The sequence below is a fragment of the Plutella xylostella genome, chromosome 12 (genome assembly GCF_932276165.1).
Source record: "Plutella xylostella chromosome 12, ilPluXylo3.1, whole genome shotgun sequence".
NCBI lineage: Eukaryota > Metazoa > Arthropoda > Insecta > Lepidoptera > Plutellidae > Plutella > Plutella xylostella.
Window position 1 is genome coordinate 8519110 of NC_063992.1, and position 21521 is coordinate 8540630.

Genomic DNA, 21521 nt, shown 5'->3' on the forward strand with positions numbered 1-21521 from the left:
CAAGCGTCAGGCAGTCTGCCGTAAAGTGTGCAGGTTTGCAGTAGTGTTTCCAGTTTTGAAACCTTTTTAATTCCCATAATGGAAATTTCTAATGAATCGTAGTTACTTATTATATTTTGAAGAATATTGTTGGTGAGTTGGATACATCGTGACCGTGAGAGGGGAGTATGGAATAAGAGAGTACTACGTACTCCATGAAGGATAGACATTGAACCGCGGCAAGCGACCTCCTTTCTACAATCAAATTATAGGTACCGACAGCTTCCAGATTTTCCTCATAGATGGCAGTAAATGGAAAAATTATTTTCGGTATCGTACGTATCGGACGAAACGGATTGTCATTAATGTATGGAGAAATGGCGTTGGCAATGCTGATGAAATGGACACACTTGTGTGAATTTCTATACAAAGAATACTGAATGCAATGTGATCATTGCGTACTAAGTATGCCAAAAGCTGAACTCTTACCTTACTAATCGTAATGTGTGTCGTGTAAGAATACCATCTTGTACTAATGATCATTAAATTTATAAATGGTCATAGCTGGTCATAGTTTCTGCTTATTTATAAGTATAACGATTAGTAGGTAGAGATTCTGAAATAGCAATGGTAAAATGTAGTTTAACGTCTATTTTTTTTAAATCGCTATCATGGATATAACAAGGAGTAATAAAATAAAACTATCATGAAAAAAATCACAGTTCTTTATTTAATAAATACTTTTCAATGGAACACTACCTAAAAGATTTACCGAAACCTTCAAAATTAATAAATCTAAGAAGTTCTCGAATATAACTCTAAGTAAGTAAGTAATGTTGAGTACAGTGAGATGTTCAAGACTCCGCAAATGTTGCCATTTCATGTTTCTAGTGTTGTTTACAAACAAAAAGACTAAACAACAACATCATTGGTTGATATTATTGTTAATTCATCTAGAAATAAACAGTTTAGATTGAGAAGTCTTTAATTAATTAGCAATTAAGTACTCTCGCAAACATTAAATGGCAATTTGATACATTCACGTTATCTTCCATAACCTATATACGTAAGGGAATATCATTTAAAGATCAAGGCATAAGTATTACGATGTCATGGGCGCAATATTCTACAAAACTTGTCGTTATCAAACTAAGCATAAACCTATCTTATAATAAATTCATAATTAAGATCAAGCCATCATAATATTCTGGATATCATGCACGCTACCAACTATATCCAACTCTCAGAATCGTACTCCTAAATCTAGTTACTTATTGTTTTCATTACTCATACAGTACTGTTTCATTACTTTAAGTATTTATTGATAACGATTTGTAAGATAAAACCGATATAGCCTATTTAATTTCAGACATCATTTTCAATATCAACTTTGGTCATCGATTCGTCACCGAATCGATAGTTCTCTTGTGCTACATCTATTGCATCATCTTCAATTTGAACCTTAGCACTAAATAGGAGATTACTCTAATAAATACGAAGAACCCAGCCAGAGCACCGACATCGACCCAGAAATTGGCTTTATCCATCGTCATTTCCTCTAAGAACTTCTTTGGACTTCGGAAATGGCAATAGGCTTCGGAGCACTGTAGTTTTTCCCTATCGAAACCATACACGGAGAGCATGGCTCCTTCGAAGCCGTATCTAACATAGCTCAGATACGTGAGCCACTTGAAGTATTCAGGGACGGCGTTGAAGTTGACGAAGAAGCCGGAGAACAGGACGACGGGGATGGTGGTGACAGGGCCGAGGTACACGCCGGTCTCGATCTTCATGGCGGCCCCGATCAGCAGGCCCAGCGACTGCGCCACCAGCGCCGTGAGGATGTTGATGGTGGTGAACATCAGCACCCGGTCCGTCTGCATGGGCTGCCCCGTCATGAAGTACACGATGATCACGTACACGCCGCTGAATACTATCTGTGGAGAGATTGAGGAGGTCAGTGAAACTTGTTCGTTGGACACAGAGATCCATACGCGCATCTCAAATTTTCATTTATTTATTTAAGACATATTTTATTGTAGATTAGACCTACTTATAATATATTATTTACTTGGATGGCTACAAAATAACAGATTTTTGTATGTTCACTTATAGATCAATTATTAGGGAAACGATATTTCCTTGTAGGTAAGTAGTGTGTCTAATTCGTTACTTATGGGTTCATGCCTCAGTGGTTCATTAGTAGAAGCTTGGCTTAGTCAAAAATTCATATGTAATATGTAGTGAAAGATTAGCATGATCGTGATGTATTTATAGATTGAAAAGATATGAATCTGTGTCATTATTAACGTAAGCTGCAGTTAAAAGCCTCACAAAATGTAATTTATCACCCATCTATCATTTGCATATTCATTTCCTGACAAACGTAATCTTTAGTACCTAGTAGGTAATTATTACTTTACGATAGGCACCTCGTGGTAACAAGATAATATGTATAATTTCAATACAACACGTGTTACGAAAGGGCCAATTAATTGTTTGAACACGAACAGCTGCAATAATACTCATGCCATAGAAACTTTGAGAATAAATCATTCACCCATGGCGCAAGAAATAAATATCGAAATAGTAGATGAGTAACTTGTATTTTTTAAACACACTGTCTGAGTTACTTACTTGGAATGGTAAATCCGCGATCGTCTTAGCAAAGTAGAATGATTTCAGTGAATACCAGTAGTTTAGATGCTCTCTTACAAATACACTCATTTCCGTTGGGACTGGAACAAAGAAAAAACAAAACATTAATGTCAAATTCATCGGATTTATATACCTTCTAGACTTCATGTAAGCAAAACACAAAACACAATGCAATACACAACAAATAAATTTGAATACTCACATGTAAGGATTGTTGGCATCATAGCCGTAAACATAGTAAACATCACAGTGAAGAAGATACAGCCAGCGTTGCTCATGACCTTCGCGGCATCAGACCCAATGTCGTAGTACAGGAAACCTATGAGCAGCCCCACTATCGTATGTGAACACAATCTCAGATGCGTCAACGTTTGATCTCGGAGGATGCTTTTAAACGTTCTTTTAACTAGGATCCAGAACTGCTTCCAGCCAGATGTGGGGAATCCAGTTTTGACTGGTTTCTTTGAGAAACTTTCGCTTGAGTCTAAGAGGGACGTTGTACATGTAACAGGTGCTAGGTTGGTGGCGTTCGGTAGTGCTACTTGCTTCTCCGTATTCATAGATGAAGGCTCGGACATGTCTATCACAGTGCAGGTTGGTTTGTCTGAAATGAAAGAATGATGACTGTTACAACAATATATATATCAGAGATTAATCATCGATCTTTATATTATGGCGGTATCGTTAGCGTTGGGCTGTACCCACTCAATATCAACTCGATTGTAAAAATATATGGATATGCATCTCGTAAGACATAAATTGGATTAATGTGACTGAATACATGTAAAGATAGCAAGCACCTAACTTATTCATCACTCAACCGATAGCCACTATCGGTTGACTGATGTTAGGTTTACACACAGATCTCGTCCTTCCTCATTATATCTCTACCGGCCACCACTCCTATATTGTCCAGTTCATAGTTTCCACTAGAGAAACCGTGGTCTTTGTTAAACCCCACTTGATTTTGCAGATTAAACGTAAGCGCCCACCGCATCATACGAAACGGACGCATCGCAAACAGTATTCTTTGTATACAAATTCAGGTAATTGCGTTCACTTCATAGGCATTGCCGACGCTGTTTCCGGTTCCGGACAATCCGTTTGTTACGATACGTAAAAGGCCACGAACAGGCAAACGCAGCGTGGGACGCCCTCCTGCCCGTTGGACTGATGACCTTAGGCGGGTGGCGGGTAGTGGTTGGATGAGGAAGGCCGAGGACCGAGTGTTGTGGCGCTCCTTGGGAGAGGCCTATGTCCAGCAGTGGATGATTATTGGCTGATGATGATGATGATACGTAAAACACCGATAGCTGGACGCTTATAGTATGCAGGAAACTCACCAACAATAATTTCTAAAGTCTCCGCCTTTTGAGCGTTATTAGTCTTGGGCGGCTGGTTGTTATAGTTCGAGGCGTGGGCGGCGGCGGCGGCGGCGGGGGCGGGCTGGGCGCGGCCGCAGTTGCCCTTGTTCACCGCCATCACCAGCTTGTGCACCCACTCGCCGTGCTCGCCCGTCGCCACTTCCATCACTGGGGAGGAGATTGGTTACATGATTAGGATGTGGTAGTTAGTGAATCAATTTGATTTGTGACGGTTATGGCTTTGTGGTTTGTAGGAGCATTTATTTATTTACATAAACAGTAACTTTTTATAGTAGAAAAGATCTCAGAGGTACATTGTGGCACCCACTTTTTGCCAGTGCTGTGTTAATCTCAATGCAATTCTTCAGGCCTGGCCTAGTGCCATTGTTCGGGCGCAATCAAGACCAGAGCACAATTATTTATGGAAATAAGCCCCTCAAATGGCTATATGGCACAGGGACCTTGTCGGATTAATATTCAGGTGAAGTTAATTAAAGAGCACCTACTAATAACATCTGTTCTTTGACGTGTAATGACGTGCCCGCTACGGAAAAAAATAACGGCCAGGCATAATACCATAGTTTTACCAACTAATGCGCCACATGAAATACAATATAATATAGTTTTTACTATATAATTAAGTATTTATGTAGTAGGTTTCATTTATTTAGATACATTTAATAGAATTAAATGAATAAATTTACAAATATAATAGATAGTAAAACTCACCATAATCGGCAGGGTTGTGATAGCTGGGACAGTGCAGGCCCATGTTGGACAGGAACGAGACGAGGCCGGTGACGGAGCCCTGGTAGATGCACTGCCCCTCCGCCAGCGTGTACAGGTAGTCGAACATCTCGAACAGCCTGGCCGAGGGCTGGTGGATGGTGCAGATGATGGTCCTCCCGCCCCGCGCCAGTGACTTCAGCAGCGATATGCACTGGAAGCACGACGAGCTGTCCAGACCCGACGTGGGCTCGTCAAAGAACATCACCGGCGGATTATTCACTAACTCTAACGCTATCGACAACCGCTTCCTCTGGCCTCCAGAAAGATTTATTGTCCTAGTGTCTGATGCGTCTACAAGGCTTAAGGTTTCTAAAATCTCGTCTATCACAATTTTTTTGGCGTTTTTCGTCATGTCCTTCCCGAGCTTCAGGTTGGCGGCCACGAACATGGCCTCGCGCACGGTGAGGTGCGGGAGCAGGCAGTCGTCCTGCATGATGTAGCACGACAGCTTGCGGAAGCGACGCAGATTCCGCTCTTTCCCATTTATGAGAATTGATCCGCTTACGTTTGATGTTCTGCAAATGAAAAAATATATATATTAGAAGAAGGTTCTTTACAAAAGGGTTTACAATCAAATAAAGAATTTGAGTTATTATATAATACCTATATAGCACTCAAGTTTGTCGTAAATATAATCCGAGATTTCCACATAGAAACTGAATAACTTGGCAAGTTGAATGCGAAGGTTAAGGGCGGGCAAGTATGGCGTGCGATCGATACTCACTTGTAGCCGGCTAATATATTCATGAGGGTGCTCTTGCCGGCGCCCGAGGGCCCCATGATGGCCGTCAGCTCCCCCGACCGGAAGGTCCCATTGATACACTTCAGCAGCGCCTTGTAACCTCGCTTCCTTCCCTCGCTCACTGAATACGAGAGGTCGGAAAACTCTATGTCCACCGGCGGCCGCTTAGGCAGGTGAGTTAAGGAGGCCATCGGCTTCTTGCTGTCTCCATATCCGTTCGGCACTTTCGGATACAGCCCGGTTATACACGCCGCGCCGGCTGGCCCGTTGCATAAGTTGATCTGGGAGCCACTGGAATAGACGAAAGGGGATTAAATTAGCATCGGAGGTACCAATATAGGGAGTGGTTTGTGGGTCGCAGATTTATTAAATCGTGTCATGGATGTCATATCATTTATTTATGATGAGAACAGATTGTTTTGCCACTATACTTATTTGGGAGAAGCCTATGTCTGGCAGTGGACAATCAAAGGTAAATGATGATAAAATTTATAAGACTTGGTCATCGTGGGTAAAATTATTGTATAAGATTGAAAATGCGTTAGAAAACACTGCATAATGTTTAATTATGTTTATGTCCAAATAACTGCGAGGCAAACCAAAACATGTACGATTTCATAAACGCATTCACAGGTCGACGAGCAACTGAAAACATTTCATAATCGCCTATTGAGCCGCCCGGTATTCCTCGGTGGGAATTCAACGGAGAAATGTTTGAAGTTGGATGGCACTTGGAACTCAGCCAAGGAAATCCCCACAATGCCAATAGTAGACGCGTAGTGTAGGCCGGTCTACGTAACAGCCAGCTCAGATAGTAAGTAATGAGTAGGTACATAATAGCAGATCTAGATGGTAGGCTATGTGATATAAGGTCATGCTATACATAACATACTTACAATATAAATAGTACTTAATCCGTAAGTACTAGCTTGCGTAAGAGGTGCACTGCTGTTTTCTACTGTGATATACAATACATCAATATAATAATTAATTTAAACAAATTATTAAAAATATTCTGTGCTTATATAAAAATCAAATATACTTATTTAACCGATAAAAGATTTTTTTGTTATCGGAAAAAGACTATGACTCCGAAATTCGTTAATAACAATAGGTAGTCGATATAAACACTAGGTATCCATGAAAGAAAACTAATCATGTAGATACAGACATAATACTATCAGTGAAACTGAATCTTATGCCTGTTCGAAGATAGCAGAGCTACACAAACCGACTAAAATAAGTACATTGCATGTTGAGGGGCGGTTCTAAATAGGCACAGGCCAACCGACATCCACTTAGATATGAACTCAGTTCACGTAACTTGTTATACAATACTGGCAACGAAAATACCAACTGCTGTGTGGCATACTGTTTTATAAAATGTAGCTAGAGAATGCTCAAGTTTATTGCGTTTTATACGGTATACCTACAGAGGCATTTTAATTAGGAACCGTTTATTGCTCTAATACCAACCTATTTATACTAAGTTGTAACCAGCGTCACAGCTGCGTGCGTGATTATACCTACCTATTAATATCCGAACCGAAGTTAAAAGTGCTTGAATAACGTGCAAAGCATACATTATATTTCTCGTCATCAAATCAAACACGCATGACGTCTAGCAGTGGTGGTACATTCGTATGTACGGTCAGCTGCATAAGTAGCTATACACTTTTGTACCTTGTCAAACTGACTACATAACAAACCGTCAATGATTGAATAGGCAGTTTGTGAGTCTACTTATGCAGCTGACTGTACCATCGAGACCACGTCGTCTACGCGTCTCTGAAATACGCGATGATAAATACATTACATACATACAGCAGACATAAATGCATATACATATTTGATCTATGTACCTACGGTTTCCACATCTACTCTATCCACCAGTGTTCAGTCATTTAAATCGTGTGATAGGCAATACCAGCCTATGATTAAACCTATACTGCCCGGCCACATCATACGAAGCCTGATGCAATATAAATTATGCCGCTTCGTGACAAGTCATGGTATTTCTGCCTCTCTAAACCTATGAGGTCCAGCATGCAGGGACCCCATAATTTACGTTACTTTACCGATCACATTGTCATTATTATCCCGAATCGCGAAGGAAAGTAGCTAGACCAAAAATAATGAGTCTGGCATAGGTCCCTGGGACTTGGCGTAGCATGGAGGATGCATATACCCTGAAGTGGGTTAACATAGGATGAAGAAGAAAAGTCCAACTCACCCGACAATCTGTCCATTATTGAGCGGTTCCCCCAGCGGTGAGGACCTGGACACGAAGGTGACCTTGTCGTTGAACTCCTTGCTGCCGCGGCCCATCAGCGGCAGGTGGATCTGCGTGCCCTTGGACTCCATGGTGCTGGTCATCGACGAGCCGACATCGTGCGCGCTGCGGGTGAAGCCCTGGAATGAGCGAGGATGGTGGTTAAGGTATGCTTCCTTTGTTATCAGGCAGCTGTACAGATGTTGCAAAAGTGGTAGAGTAAGCCAAAATGGGGAGGCTCAGCAAGTCATTGTAATGTTTAGAATATAAACAAATGAAAATGATACTTATTTAAAAAGCCTATATTTTCCATCAAAGTATTTTTTCGCGAGTTTTCCAAGTCTTAGTAGAGAGCCCTTTTGCAACACCTAAATTCGAAGTCTGTTATTAAGAAAATTACTGCTTTATAAATACTTAAAACAATAAATACTCTCAATAGTCATACGAGCTACTAGATGAGTTACCGACTTATTTAGTAGACACACGTACCTACGGAGTTTAACACTATAAGTACCTATGTATAGTACCTATCACTTATGTATACTTTGAACCCGACCTAATCGGAATGTATTATTTCAGTTTCCAAATCACCAAGTTGTCTTTACTAAACCGCTTTCTGCAAGATCTGGCTAAACTACCAAAAATTACATTTTATCTGAATATATTTGACAAGGGTTTTTACAATAAGGGTTTTTCGTTTACTTAAGTCCTATGTTATTGTTAGTTTTGTAGATATTTATAGTTCATATTATACATAAACATATTCGAATATATTTTTTAGGTATAGTTACAACAAAGGAACTTTGAACTTACAGAGGTACTTCCAAAGGTTATTAATATAGTTGCCTCGCCTCGTAGGGAACTAACTTACGTCATAGTTTTATTAATAATCTCGGGTATCATTTTTCTTCATAATAGGACATGTTTGCGAAAAAAAGAAAATCTAATGTAGGCATACTACAGGCAATCAATCAGCTGTAATGTTAAAACAAGGCGATAAAGTCTGGTCGATGTTGGCTCTCTTTCTGGTTTTCACCTCCTTTATAATAATACCAAATAAACCAACAGTATCCGTGACAATTCCCGACTTTTTCAAAAATTATACCTACTTACTACTTTTTTATCTCCACTATACGTATTGTAATAAGTAGGTTCATTAGTCCAAGGATAACGATTTCAAAATAGATACATAAAATTTTGAGTGACTGCGCAAATTTTAGATAGCTAGCTGTCTTCAGAATCGATTCCGATAATAATATGTAACAGTGTACCTACACTATAACCTACAGGTCACATCGCAGTAGTAAAGTACTTACTCAATAAAGAATAAATAAAAAATACTTAAACTCATTTAAATATCATTTTTGATAAGTACATTTTAAGTTTGATGTACGTACACACTACTTGTTGGCCTTTAAATACATTTGATGTATGAATCTAGCACAGTCTCTGTTGGTAATGGTCAATCTAGTCAATTATGGATATAATAGTCAAGGGCTTACATATTAATGTAGGTAGGTCGAGTAATTAAATTGATTGAATACTACGTACCGTAGTATAACGCGAGACAAACAACAAGACGAAAAGTGAATTAACACAACAACAACAAAAAGCACTGTGAGAAATTTTTGCATCCACCGATGCTTATTGTACAATGTACCTACGTAGTAGCTGTATAATATTCTATTGATAATAAACATAATAGTTAAAGGCTTAGTATACCCTTTTTGCAACACCCTGTATAGGTAGTTACTTTATTCAGATGTTTTATTATTGTTTACAGTGTTAAATATAATAACTATGAAGCTATTTATTTTGGTAACATTAAACATAGTTTACATAATGTTTATGCCTAAGTCGGCGTCCATAATTAACAATTCTAATAGTCAGCGGTTCAAATAGCATCAACCCGGTGTATTTATCGTGTACGCTATAATGGCAATATTAATTTACTTTCAGAGTTTCAACTAACCTGTGTAACAGTTTACATCACATTTGTTTTAACAAAAAATTAGAATTCTTTATCTACTTAGTTAGTTTGTAATATTTTTTTTCATAAATGTCAGCACTTTGCCCTATAAAATCATAAAATGGTGAATCGTTAGAATTTAAACTGCATTTAGGTAGGTATACATATATCTACATCCTATAATAGAAAAGGGGTAGACAACTAAGTACATTTATAAAACCAATTACAGACAAAGGCGACATGGATCACTTAATCATCTCTAATCGATGAGAAAACATACAGCTGCAAACCGAAGCTAACTTTTTACCTGATAAATAGCTATTTGAGTATAAATAAGTACCTACTTACTAACTTGCTAACACTTCCCTTTTCATAACGACATACACATTTTTTAACTTTACAGTCTTAATCAATTCGCCTTTTAAAACAAAGTCAAATCGATCCATCCGATTGGCTGTTGCGTGTGTTGTGTACTGACAAACATATACAGATTTAACACTCCCTCTATTTCGGTTACGGATGATGAAAGCGCCCTAGAAAAAGATAACCTACAAATGTAACATACAGATTCAAGTGATCATTAAAGCAGTGTATTTAATAAAATAACAAAGTATTTTGAAGTAGGTACTTACACATAAAGAATACCTACTGTACTTTATCTAAGTCTTTCTTAATTTTGGTCACTACACTTTCCCTGAACTTTAATTTTCCCCTCCAGTGAGCTGAAGAGCCTTCAATATACGAGTATATAGAATTAAGGATTCTATACATTTCTCCATTTAAATTTTACCTATTTTATAGATTGTACTCGATACCTACATACTTATTCAGCAGTTACGATAACCTATTTGTCTTACTACCTGGCGTACTCGCCGCGAAGAAATAGTTACAGGTATCGGTTTCACGTTAAAATCTTTCAGCTTTTGATTTGAAAGTTACTTTTTGTAAACACTTTTAGCTGACTCGTAACTTTTAATCTGTAGAACGAAGCAATCCTATTTATAAATACAATAAAAACAGTACCGCTAAGTAATAAAATTCCGTACCGTTTCTTTTTTCAGTTTCGTAATGTTTCACGATAACGATCAACCACATAGTGTGGCGATTGCAGGCTACGCGGTGTCAGTGCGTCATATCGATACTTCGATCTCGATAGAATGCGTTGTTAAACGGGCATAAAATTAAAAATTGAACACAATCTTTTAAAAACTTATTTGTGTGTTTTGTATGGACGTTTCGTTGCGCCTGATATCATACATATGTCGCTAGCTGCCAAATAAATATCCGATATACTTTACTTTACTTTACTTTGTTATTTGCGAAAGCTAAAAAAGTTTAGGTTCTGTCATCTATCTATCTGTCAAAAGCTTCATAATAGTTTCCGCTAGAGGCGCCACTTTGTATGTGAGAAATCAAAAACTTTTATAGTTTTCGACAAACTATCAAACCTGTTCTAGACGTACTAGAGATACAGTACCTATACATAATATAATATATGTAATTACTTTGCAACAAGCCAACGTCTGTTCGTCAGTTTGTCTACTGGGTACGAAGCCTTAAACTCATTTTACATTGAAGAAGGATACATTGATTGAAATGGGGTCAGCTGTAATTGAGAATATTACCTCAATTTAATAGATCGGACAGAATCGACTCAATTGAAAAGTATCTTTGTTCATTTATCAGTCTTCACTCTTCAATCTGCTCTGGCTTGCAGTTACACATAATATTACATTTGCTTACTCCTACGAATAATATTTTATTCTTAGGGCCGATTTTTCAATGCCAGGATAAAAGGTCAAATAACTATCTAACGAATAATTTTATCTGGCTGTTTATCGGCCTGGTAGTTGCTAAACCATTTTTCAATTGTGATTTATTCCATAGATAACTATCTTACCGATTTTTCTATTTGAACTCAGGAGAGATGAAACAAGTATATGCAGACACTAGTGCTAAAGCAGGACAGACTACTATTTCAATTGTCAGTGTCAACTATCACTATCACTGACTATTTTGTTTGGTTGTTTTGATTTTGGTATTTAAATTTGTTATTTTTGAATCACAATGGTTTCACAAAAAAGAGAGCGTTTAGCGAATTTTAATAATGCTGAAGTTACTGTGTAGTGAGTTTGGTAGATAAATTCAAACATGTCATAGAAAAAAAAAGACCGATGCTGCAACAAATAAAGATAAGGAGACTGCATGGAAGAAAATTGAGTTTTCTTTTAGCTCCAGTGGTATAACCACAAGTGTCCGCTCATGGTTTTCCATGACCCTTAAGTTAAAGTACGAGGGCATCAAACACAATGAAGAAGAAGTCTTCCCTGCAAAGGCAGGAGAAGTACAAAACTGGAGGTGGGCCCTCAAATGCACCTCCATTTATCGATGTAGAAGAAAAGGTGTTAGGCATTTGCTCCAACATTACCATTCAACATATCCTTAATTTAGAATTAACAAATAAAAACTGAAAGAAATAATTATAACACCTATGTTTTATTATCAAGTACTGGATGGTTTCTCTCTTTTCTCCTCAGCCTATAGCAGTCCAATACTGGACATTGAAGATCATCCCGCCAAGGAGAGATGTCTTAGATATTTATTTATTTATTTATGGGAAAAAGATACTTATATATGTATAGCATAGGTTACCTACTTATCGTAAAATGAAAAACTATATTATGTATCTTAATATTTTTTAAGAAGGAAGTGCTACTACATTCCTGTTTTATAAAATTAATGATTGAAAATAAATCAACATAATGTTTTTATATAGTCTGGTGCCTTTCAGCGATGAAATTCTTTTGCATCCCCCATACTATAATGATCAGGCCTCGTTTTGACGACTGTGACTTTCCTTTCAAATGGATTAATATATTCGTTCATTACTGCCTCTTCTTCGATCGCCATATCATCAATATCATCGAAAATATCCATTGAAAATGACGATTATTCTCTGCGCTCGGTAGTTTAGAATTGGTATAAACGCAAAAAAGAACTTACAATAACTCAAATGTCAAATTATCAATCGAATAAGCCCTATCTGGCGGCCCAAGCAGCAGATAGATTTATTCTCCAGTTAACTGAGTTATTGGACGAATAAGTTCTATCTGACATTTGAAAAATGTAATATTTCGCTATCTGTCGAATAAACGCTATCTATCTGTCTATCTGAGCATTGAAAAATCGGCCCTTAGGGTTTTTCAATGGTCAGGATAAGAGTTATCTGGGGAATAATTCTGATGCTGTCACGTTTGAATGTTTGTATTAGACAGTGACAGCTACAATTTTATTCGTCAGATAGCGTTTATCTGACCATTGAAAAATCAGCCCTTATACCTTTTTTCACGAGGAAAGACATCTGACAGGACCCTTATTACATTCGAATAAGGGTAGTTATTGATTGTATCAGATGTCTTTCCCCGTGAAACAAGGTATAGGCAATTTAGCAATCTGTCTCTAGTATGAATTGCTCAGATCTTAAAAAACTACACAACGGATTCAACGCGTTTTTTTATTTATTTATAGTGTTCTTTTAGAGGAATGTTTATGTGTACTTTTTATTCCGGAATTCCCACAGGGGAATCTCGAAGCTGGTGGAAAAAGCAAGTATGAAACTTTAAATCTAGAATTAAGGCTTACAAGCTCTAGAGTGCCTTATTATTTTCTGAAGTAATAATAATATTTTTACCTACGCAGTGCTTGACGTAATTACTTTTTGTCGTTGTAATATGTAATGAAGATGGATGTTTTTTTGTAAGATCGGCTTTTTACTACTCCCGGATGCCATGGCTGTACAATAAATATAAAATAATAACCTCTTTTAGTTATTTACACTCAGAATGTTATGAACATGATTTAAAAAAAAATCATTTCACGTCTGCTGCCTATTTTAATACAATGCAATGTTTTAAGATTTTCCGTTAGAAATAATAAGACACTGGTATTATTTAACTTTCTCAAAATCTAATCTATTCAGAAAAAAAACATTGTTTTAACCTATAGTATACTGAACCCTATTTAACCCTTCACAAATCATAAGGACTTTTATAGACCCCTCCTTATTTTAATTTGTAGATTTGTACTAGTTTGGATTGGGAATTTAGAGTAGTGGGGTCATCAGTTATGCATTATCATTTGAATTATCAAATAAATTCTGGTCTTCTCATAATATAATGATTACTGCCAAGTTAAAATCAACCTTGAGACATGCAATGCGTTCTACACTAACCCATCTGAGGTACTTACAATTCTTATACTTATTGTAGAGTACTCAGTATTGTTACTTTATCAATTAAATGAAGTAGGTACCTATGTATGTATGTAATATCTATGTATTAAAAAAAAATTATTACCTAATTAAATTAAAAAGTGAAATAAACTATTTTAAAAAACGTCTAAAATTACTTGGATACTTTACTTATCGTAAACTTATACAATTAAGTAAGCATAGATAAATAATGATTGATTTTGAAACATTGTAAGAGAATTAAAGTGCTGAGCCGTGATTAAAGATTTGCGATAAGCAGTTAGTCGGTTATCTGTTGGTGTGTTCCGAGAACAGATTAGCAGCCAACGATAAAACCAAGCAACGTGAAGTTCAAAGGTTTTTCTCAATTTATTCTTCACCATAAGTTTTTTCACCTATCCCTGTCAATTAGCTTCTCTTTTCAATTTCTACAAAAGGTATCCATGTCGTTATCGGGTATCCATTCGGTGGTATTTTAGCCCAACTATCTGGCTGCATACGACTGACGTGCCTATTTTATGAACTTATTATTGTGTATTTATAAGTGTTTATGCTATTTTCAAAATCTTTAATGAATAATTTCATTTTTTGACATTGACAAACATCGATGAGGATTCGAATCGAAAGGGATTCGATGATTTTTACAGAACCTAGCTGTAACGTACCTACTTTATTTTATACTTAACTAAATTCGCCTGGTGAGAACTGCTGCAAAAGCTAAACATAGGTGCCTAAATAGGAATCTATATTTAAATGGTATTTTTAGTCGTTGGTAAATTAAACAGAAAAAAATCAGTGAATATAAATACCTGTACTAATGTTCCTGATACTGAAGAAATCATCAGAAATTTACACACTATGGTCAAGAAAAGTCACAATAATAAAGGTCATTTGCTTACTATAAACTCTATTTAGTGCGTAATCTAAGCGTATATTATAGCAACTAAAATGTAGCTAATTAATGAATTATAACTTAACACTAATCTTTTTCCTCGATTAGGCAGATACCTAAAAAACCTGCATTAAATTGATTAGGTACATTTGTCAAATATTTTTTAAGCAGAATCTGTGAAAAACTTTGAGGGTTCCGTCTTAGATTAAAATTAGGATGAGACTTGGGACAGACAATAAAGGCTTTTAATAAGCATTTTATGTTTTTTAACAAGATTCTATAAAATAGCATAAAAATTAAGTGTAAAAAACATGTTTTTTTTTCTTTCTTCCCAAGTGCAATCTTATAGGAAATAAATAAGTTTGTATTTCCTATTTCCATGATGTGAATCTCATAGAAGAGCCAACTAAACTGCTGGTGTCATAAAATACTTAGCACATATTATTATGACTTGAGCAAGTATGTAAAAAAACTTTTTGTACTTGACATAAAAATAAATATAGGTACTTTGAATATTTATAGTTTTATACATTGCCGCTTAATTAGAATACACTTGTTAAATAATTACAACACCAATTTCAAAGGTATGTATATGTAGGTAGGTACATATCTGTTTTATTGCCATAAGGTCAAGGAGGGAAACAATATACCTACTATATTATTTGGTTAATTCAGCCGGCATTTTTTTTTATTAGTATACATAAAGTTACCGAACACCAAAACGTGATCAAATAAATAAAATATTCGATAAAAAAAATATTTAAAAAATCACAGGGGATATTTAACAAAATATTTGTTATGCTGAATTTAATGTAAAATATTAACAATAGAAGGTAGGTATTACATAATGTCAGTTATTATAAGGAGAAACCGGTAGTAGCTAATGCAACAGAATTTAAACAACATTGCGATGTTGAAGGTCATTCAACCAGATGGAGTGAGTCACTGTTTGTGCCGCACAACAATGAAACAGTTAAATTTATATCACTAAGCATTTTTGTATTAAATGTCTTTTATTAGTAGTTAGATGATAGTTGACTATATCGTACAAACACAAAGTACTTGGGTAAGTACATAATTTGAAGCCTACAGAGGGCTTAGTGTAGATTTTTCATTACCGATAGAGCAGTGAAATCTAACGCGAAAAACGTATGCATAAGCGCGTAGCTAGTGCAGCTACTTGGTGCCGTCTCTTCCGCGTCACTTCATACAAATTGACGTTTACTCGCCGCTTCTTGAATCAAAAACATCGCACTAATCATGGTGAGGGTCTAGTAAAAGATTTTCACACCAATCGGTCTTCAAATTCAAAATTCAAACTTCTCACAGAAGTTACAACACAAAAATACGTTATTTTTCACTACTCAAATGGTGTTGAAAGTCGCACACCGTGTGCAGGAAAACATACAAAGAGCAATTGATGGCATAAACACAAGGCTATACTTACAAGTAAGTAATCTATTTTTTACATAACAAGATTTACAAATGAACATAGATTTCTTCCGGTTGGATAAGAAGATTTATACCTTTGCAAGTAGGTACTTGGTGGCAGGATTTGAATAGCCTATGACCAGCAGAAGGCAAATATCAGCAGATCATCACAAAGGTAGGCATAGGCTTAGACCACTACATAATATCTGCTGTTGGGTGGTGTTACTGACCCCATACAATGCATGGACTGACCTGAGTTTTATGTTGAACAAGAAAGCGTCGGTTTAATTACCTATCTCCTTGCATTCCTCTGCTAATGATCATGTAGGGACAAATTTAATTTCCCGTACTATGTTATATCGCTGTCCACTCCAACGCGATGCAAAAATAGTAAAATAGAGGATCGAATCATTAACGAATATCATAGAACATAATGATTTTTTTAATTCAAGATTGATGAGAATATTTACCACAGTCATAATTTTTAATTAGTTTTCCTTGATACCAATGTTAGAATATTCGTTTAGTATTCCGATAAGGTACCCGTATGTGTCCGTAGCTATAGGTATCACATGGACAACCTGTGATAAAGGAAAAATTCGAAAAATTCAAACTGATTAAATTATACTAGTACTCATTATGCACAATTTATGAATAATTAGTTATAAATATTAATTACTAGCTGTTCCCGCGAGCTTCGCTTCGCCTTAAAAAGTTTTCCCGTGGGAATTCCGGGATAAAAAGTAGCCTATGTTCTTTCCCAGGGTCTAGACCGCATGTATACCAAATTTCATTCAAATCCGTTCAGTAGTTTTGGCGTGAAACAGTAACAGACAGACAGACAGACAGACAGACAGACAGACAGACAGACAGACAGACAGACAGACACAGTTACTTTCGCATTTATAATATTAGTTAGGATACATAGGTATATTTAATATGTATTGATGCCAATTGATCTGTTCAATTATATACGAATTAAATATATTGATAAGGTCATTCTAGTATTCTTGTTCTGAAAGTATAATTTTAAGTTCAAAATACATGCGTAAAATCATTATTGGCTCACATAAAACACTAGTATGTAGCATAAACCATTATTTCATTTCATTACAGATTTGGCGTCGTTTCACACAACGCAATCGCTTTAAAAATAGAGAACAAACAGTGGGGTCAATGGATCTACACGTTAGATATATCAGTATTATTAAGAGCTGCCCTAGAGCCCGATACGTTCCGTTGCGTTCCTAATTTAAAACCTAATAGATTTAAATGGTAGTCACGTGCGTCATGAAGACATAGTCGGAAGGAAACGGAGCCAGCCTAGACTCACTTGGTTTTATCGGTCAGTCAGATTTTAATAATCATACTGAACTGTGTATCACTGCAGACCTATGTAATTTTGTACTGATAATACCAAACATAATTATGATTTATTTAAAAAAACTGAAACCTATTATGTAAATGTAGAGAGATTTGGCTAAACTTATTAGCAAATCCTACAATTATGCGTTCTGTACATAGTTAAGTATATAACAGAATATAGAACATCTATAAACCCATATAGAGGTAAATCATAAAGTGCAAATTTGAACCCAACGGCTGCTGACCGCGTGGTGGGCAGAACGCCAAGTTTTTGGGCTCCACGTCATTTATTATAGTGCACAGCTCTCGATTATATAAGCCAATATACTGTACTTTGTGTGCTTATTTGAAGCCTAACATTTACAGACGAAAATTATTACAACTTTATTAAAGCTGCAAAAGTCCTAAGTACATCATATACCTCTATAGATTTCCAATGAATCGCCAACTTATCATAAATCATAAGCAGTCTATTTCATTTAGGAAGGTATAAACATACATTCCTAAAAAAAACATGAATGCTCCATATATCCATAGATGCATTCTATCCTTCTTTTTTGAAGAACCTGAAAGATACCTTTCCAAATTAAATCGTTTTTAGTGGATTACTTTTACAAACTTTAATGGGATCATGAAAAAACTGTGATATCAATTTAATAATATTAATAATTCTTGCAATTTAATTGCCATCTTAATCTGAAGAGTTTAAATCGATCTCTCTATTTTTTTGAACTTTGACATAATTTATATTAGATGAGAAACTCTGAATTTTATTATCAAACTAAACTTCCTCAGGCTTAACCTTTACATTTATTTCATGGAAATGTACTCACCCGATTCTTCTGAGAAGAAAAAAAAACATTTATTTTATTGGTGTCGCTGCGAATCGAACTTTTTATTTTATTTCGCCTTTTTTGTGATCGCGCTCCTAAGCTCGTGCGTCACAGAGTCTGACAAATTGTGTCTTTAAATAATGATCAATGATGATCAATTGTCTCTAAATAGTCATATAAAGCATAGAAGAGCAGAGCTGTATTCTGATCACGAATGTCTTTTCTGATAATCAGTTATTTTATAATATGCTACAAGTACCCACCACAGAGTCATCGGCAGCGGCCTCAACCATTACTGGGCATATTTTTTTTAAATTGACATCATCCTCCTATTATTATTAGTAGCTAGATAAGGAATCTCATTGTAAAAAAAATACATTATTACCTAATAATGTATGTTTTTTAGTCCCAAGAAGGACAGTGGAGTTTGATCCTATATCTCATAGAGATATTACCTTAGAAATTACGTCTGGTACGGTCAAGTGCAGAGAAACCTAACCCCCCCTCTCGTAGTAACGATGCTTCCGAGGGGGGTCAGGTTTGTCTGCCACTTACCTACTGGTTAAATTATCGGTTTCCCGAAGCAAGTGTATGTAGGTATATATCTATGTCTATAACCAGGCACAATTTCAGCATAAAGTTACTAAGACTGACCTATGTTGGTTCCTTCGTTCTCTATAAGGAGACGAGGCTTCTTCAAGAATGAAAATGGATGAAGTGTTCTGTCTTGGCCACTTAGCCACGTGTAACAGGTCGGTATGAGGACACTTACCCTCTCTTAGGAATGAAATGAGTATCATGCAGGTATTTTTGGAGTATTAGACGTAATTCTTAGATTTCCCAATTGTATTTTTCGTATTATCAATGACATTTTTTAAATTATGATCGTTAAACTTCCTTTGTTATTTAAGAATGACAGGCGGTCGTTTCAGAAAATCTGACGTTTTTATTACACTTTCAATATTTTAAAAAAATAATAATATTTCTTTCAGTCATAACAAGTATATTAGACTACTAATAATAAAAATATTGGCATTAAATATGCCTATTTGGTATATTATATAATATCTATTATTCATCGTATTTTTTCAGTAAACTGTATTTTGTACTTCCTATAAAAAATGTAGAGATATAATTATGTGGGTATTGTACGTTTCTACATGGAACGCTCATTGAAATTTTCTATATATCCAGACTTGTTGTAGTTACCTACAACCAAATTAACTTCAAGTTTTATGTAGTTGGACTTATACAACCCCTATTAATGGGAGGGGGTTCATGAGTTTCCAGTGGACCGCACACCGCGCAGACAACGACCTTGTATAGGAATAAAACCCTTATTAAATGACTCGCTCAATTAAAACAGTCATTAGAGTGAATGCTGTATTCAGCGACTGAAAACAGACATGGCATGTGTAAGTTTTAATTAATGAAACATATTTGTTTTCACGTGGAAATATCTCGACGGCGCTACGACACGCTGAAACTTCAGGCTCCCATTCAACAACAGATCAATGCAGACTAGACTCTACCCACCTACGATATGCCTCATTATCGAACGTTACTATGTACCAGATGCATTATATTAAGTATGGAAAAGAAAACAGACAAAATAAAAGAAAAACAAACCTCAGGCTGACAAAGGAGGCTGCGGGAATCCAATCCTCCAACTCATATACTGAACACCTCTGTCGCACTTGATAACTAAGACACAGTTCCAATTACAAGTATACAAACTTTTTTCTACCGACTGTTAAAATTTACGTGCGGAATAAAAATTTGATTCTAGTGCTCGTTTAGAGTGAACTGGCACGGTGTGTGCGTGGCCGCGCCGACACTGCTCATGTGCTACTGACTGACAAAGACAACGAACTCGCCTCCCTGTTGGTACAAGCCGCGGGGCAAGCACGCCAGTGCTGCCCGGCCCACCCTTGTCTCCTACACCGTACGGTCGCAAACGCCCCGCATCACCTCCTGAGCTAAATGAGTCAGTCTGCAGCCGCGTATGTGGCAATGTCTGAGTATTGTTGGCAACAAAGGCGATTGCGCCGTGGAGCTGGCCCACTGTGCTCCTAGCAGCTGTTTAATGTTGTTGGCTCGCGTTGCCAATCGATTGTCAATCTTAACGCTCGCCGCGCCGCCTTTGTTGCGGCTGCGTTTATTCCAGCAGTCAACACACGGATTTGGTAAAGGCTTAACAGTAATCCGGAGTTTAGGACTCCACGGTAAAATCTCTACCTGCGGAAGTTTTATTTACTAACTTACAAAAAAATTGAGAAACAAGATAATGTAGCGGTTATTTTGTAAACTTAGCTCTTCATACAAAGGTTAATTATGATTCATTGTTGAACGTGAATTCAATGCAAAGTATACACATGTCTCGTCTTCCAACGAAAGTGCCCTAAACATTTGAGTGGGTGCAAACTCGGTACACGCGCACTCGGAGGGCTGAAACAGAGAGAGTCGCGCCGTCTCACCTCACATCGATTTCAGTCAATGAGTCTGTCCCGCTCTCTCCCACTGCTTTTCTTTTTGGCGTCGCCACTGCGGATACTTCCGTACACTGCTTACTTTAGCTTAGAATTTTTAACTATCTTATTTTAACCAGACGGCCTATGCCATCTAGGAATAGACTCGCCTATGCATGTGCTTGATCCAATTTGGTCCCTCATAAGCGGCACTCTGACTATTTCCGTCACAATCCGACCTTTGCCCTCAGTTCTTACGTAAAATATTAACTTATCGATTGGGTACGTCGACTGCTTGTGTTGTTGCCTTCGTTATTTCGCCAAGTACTTTTCCTATTCGTAGAATGAATCTCAAACTTATTACCACCCGGTTAGGTCTTTATTTACAAAGCAAACAATCAATACTAGTTGTTTGCGTGTCCCGTTTTATGGTCAATGATTATTACCTACGAACTAATGTACTTAGTAAACAGAAAGATTTGTGTACGCATCAGCTGCGTACGTAGACTA

General features: G+C 36.7%; 1 protein-coding gene across 2 annotated transcripts; it reads right to left on the reverse strand.

Moving 5' to 3' along the window:
- Positions 1-688: 688 nt before the first annotated feature.
- LOC105385202 (ATP-binding cassette sub-family G member 1) lies at positions 689-20402 on the reverse strand. Of its 2 annotated transcripts, none has more exons than XM_011555538.3 (8): positions 20173-20402; positions 7766-7944; positions 5515-5823; positions 4731-5305; positions 3981-4169; positions 2840-3241; positions 2617-2717; positions 689-1916 (listed from the first exon to the last, which is right to left on the reverse strand). In XM_011555538.3, exons 2-8 carry the CDS (start codon positions 7906-7908, stop codon positions 1416-1418), a joined length of 2220 nt encoding a protein of 739 aa, XP_011553840.3. In that variant the 5' UTR covers positions 7909-7944; positions 20173-20402; the 3' UTR covers positions 689-1415. The 2 variants fall into 2 exon arrangements, with proteins under 2 accessions (XP_011553840.3, XP_011553839.3); XM_011555537.3 differs by lacking the exon at positions 20173-20402 and adding an exon at positions 14832-14981.
- Positions 20403-21521: the final 1119 nt, after the last annotated feature.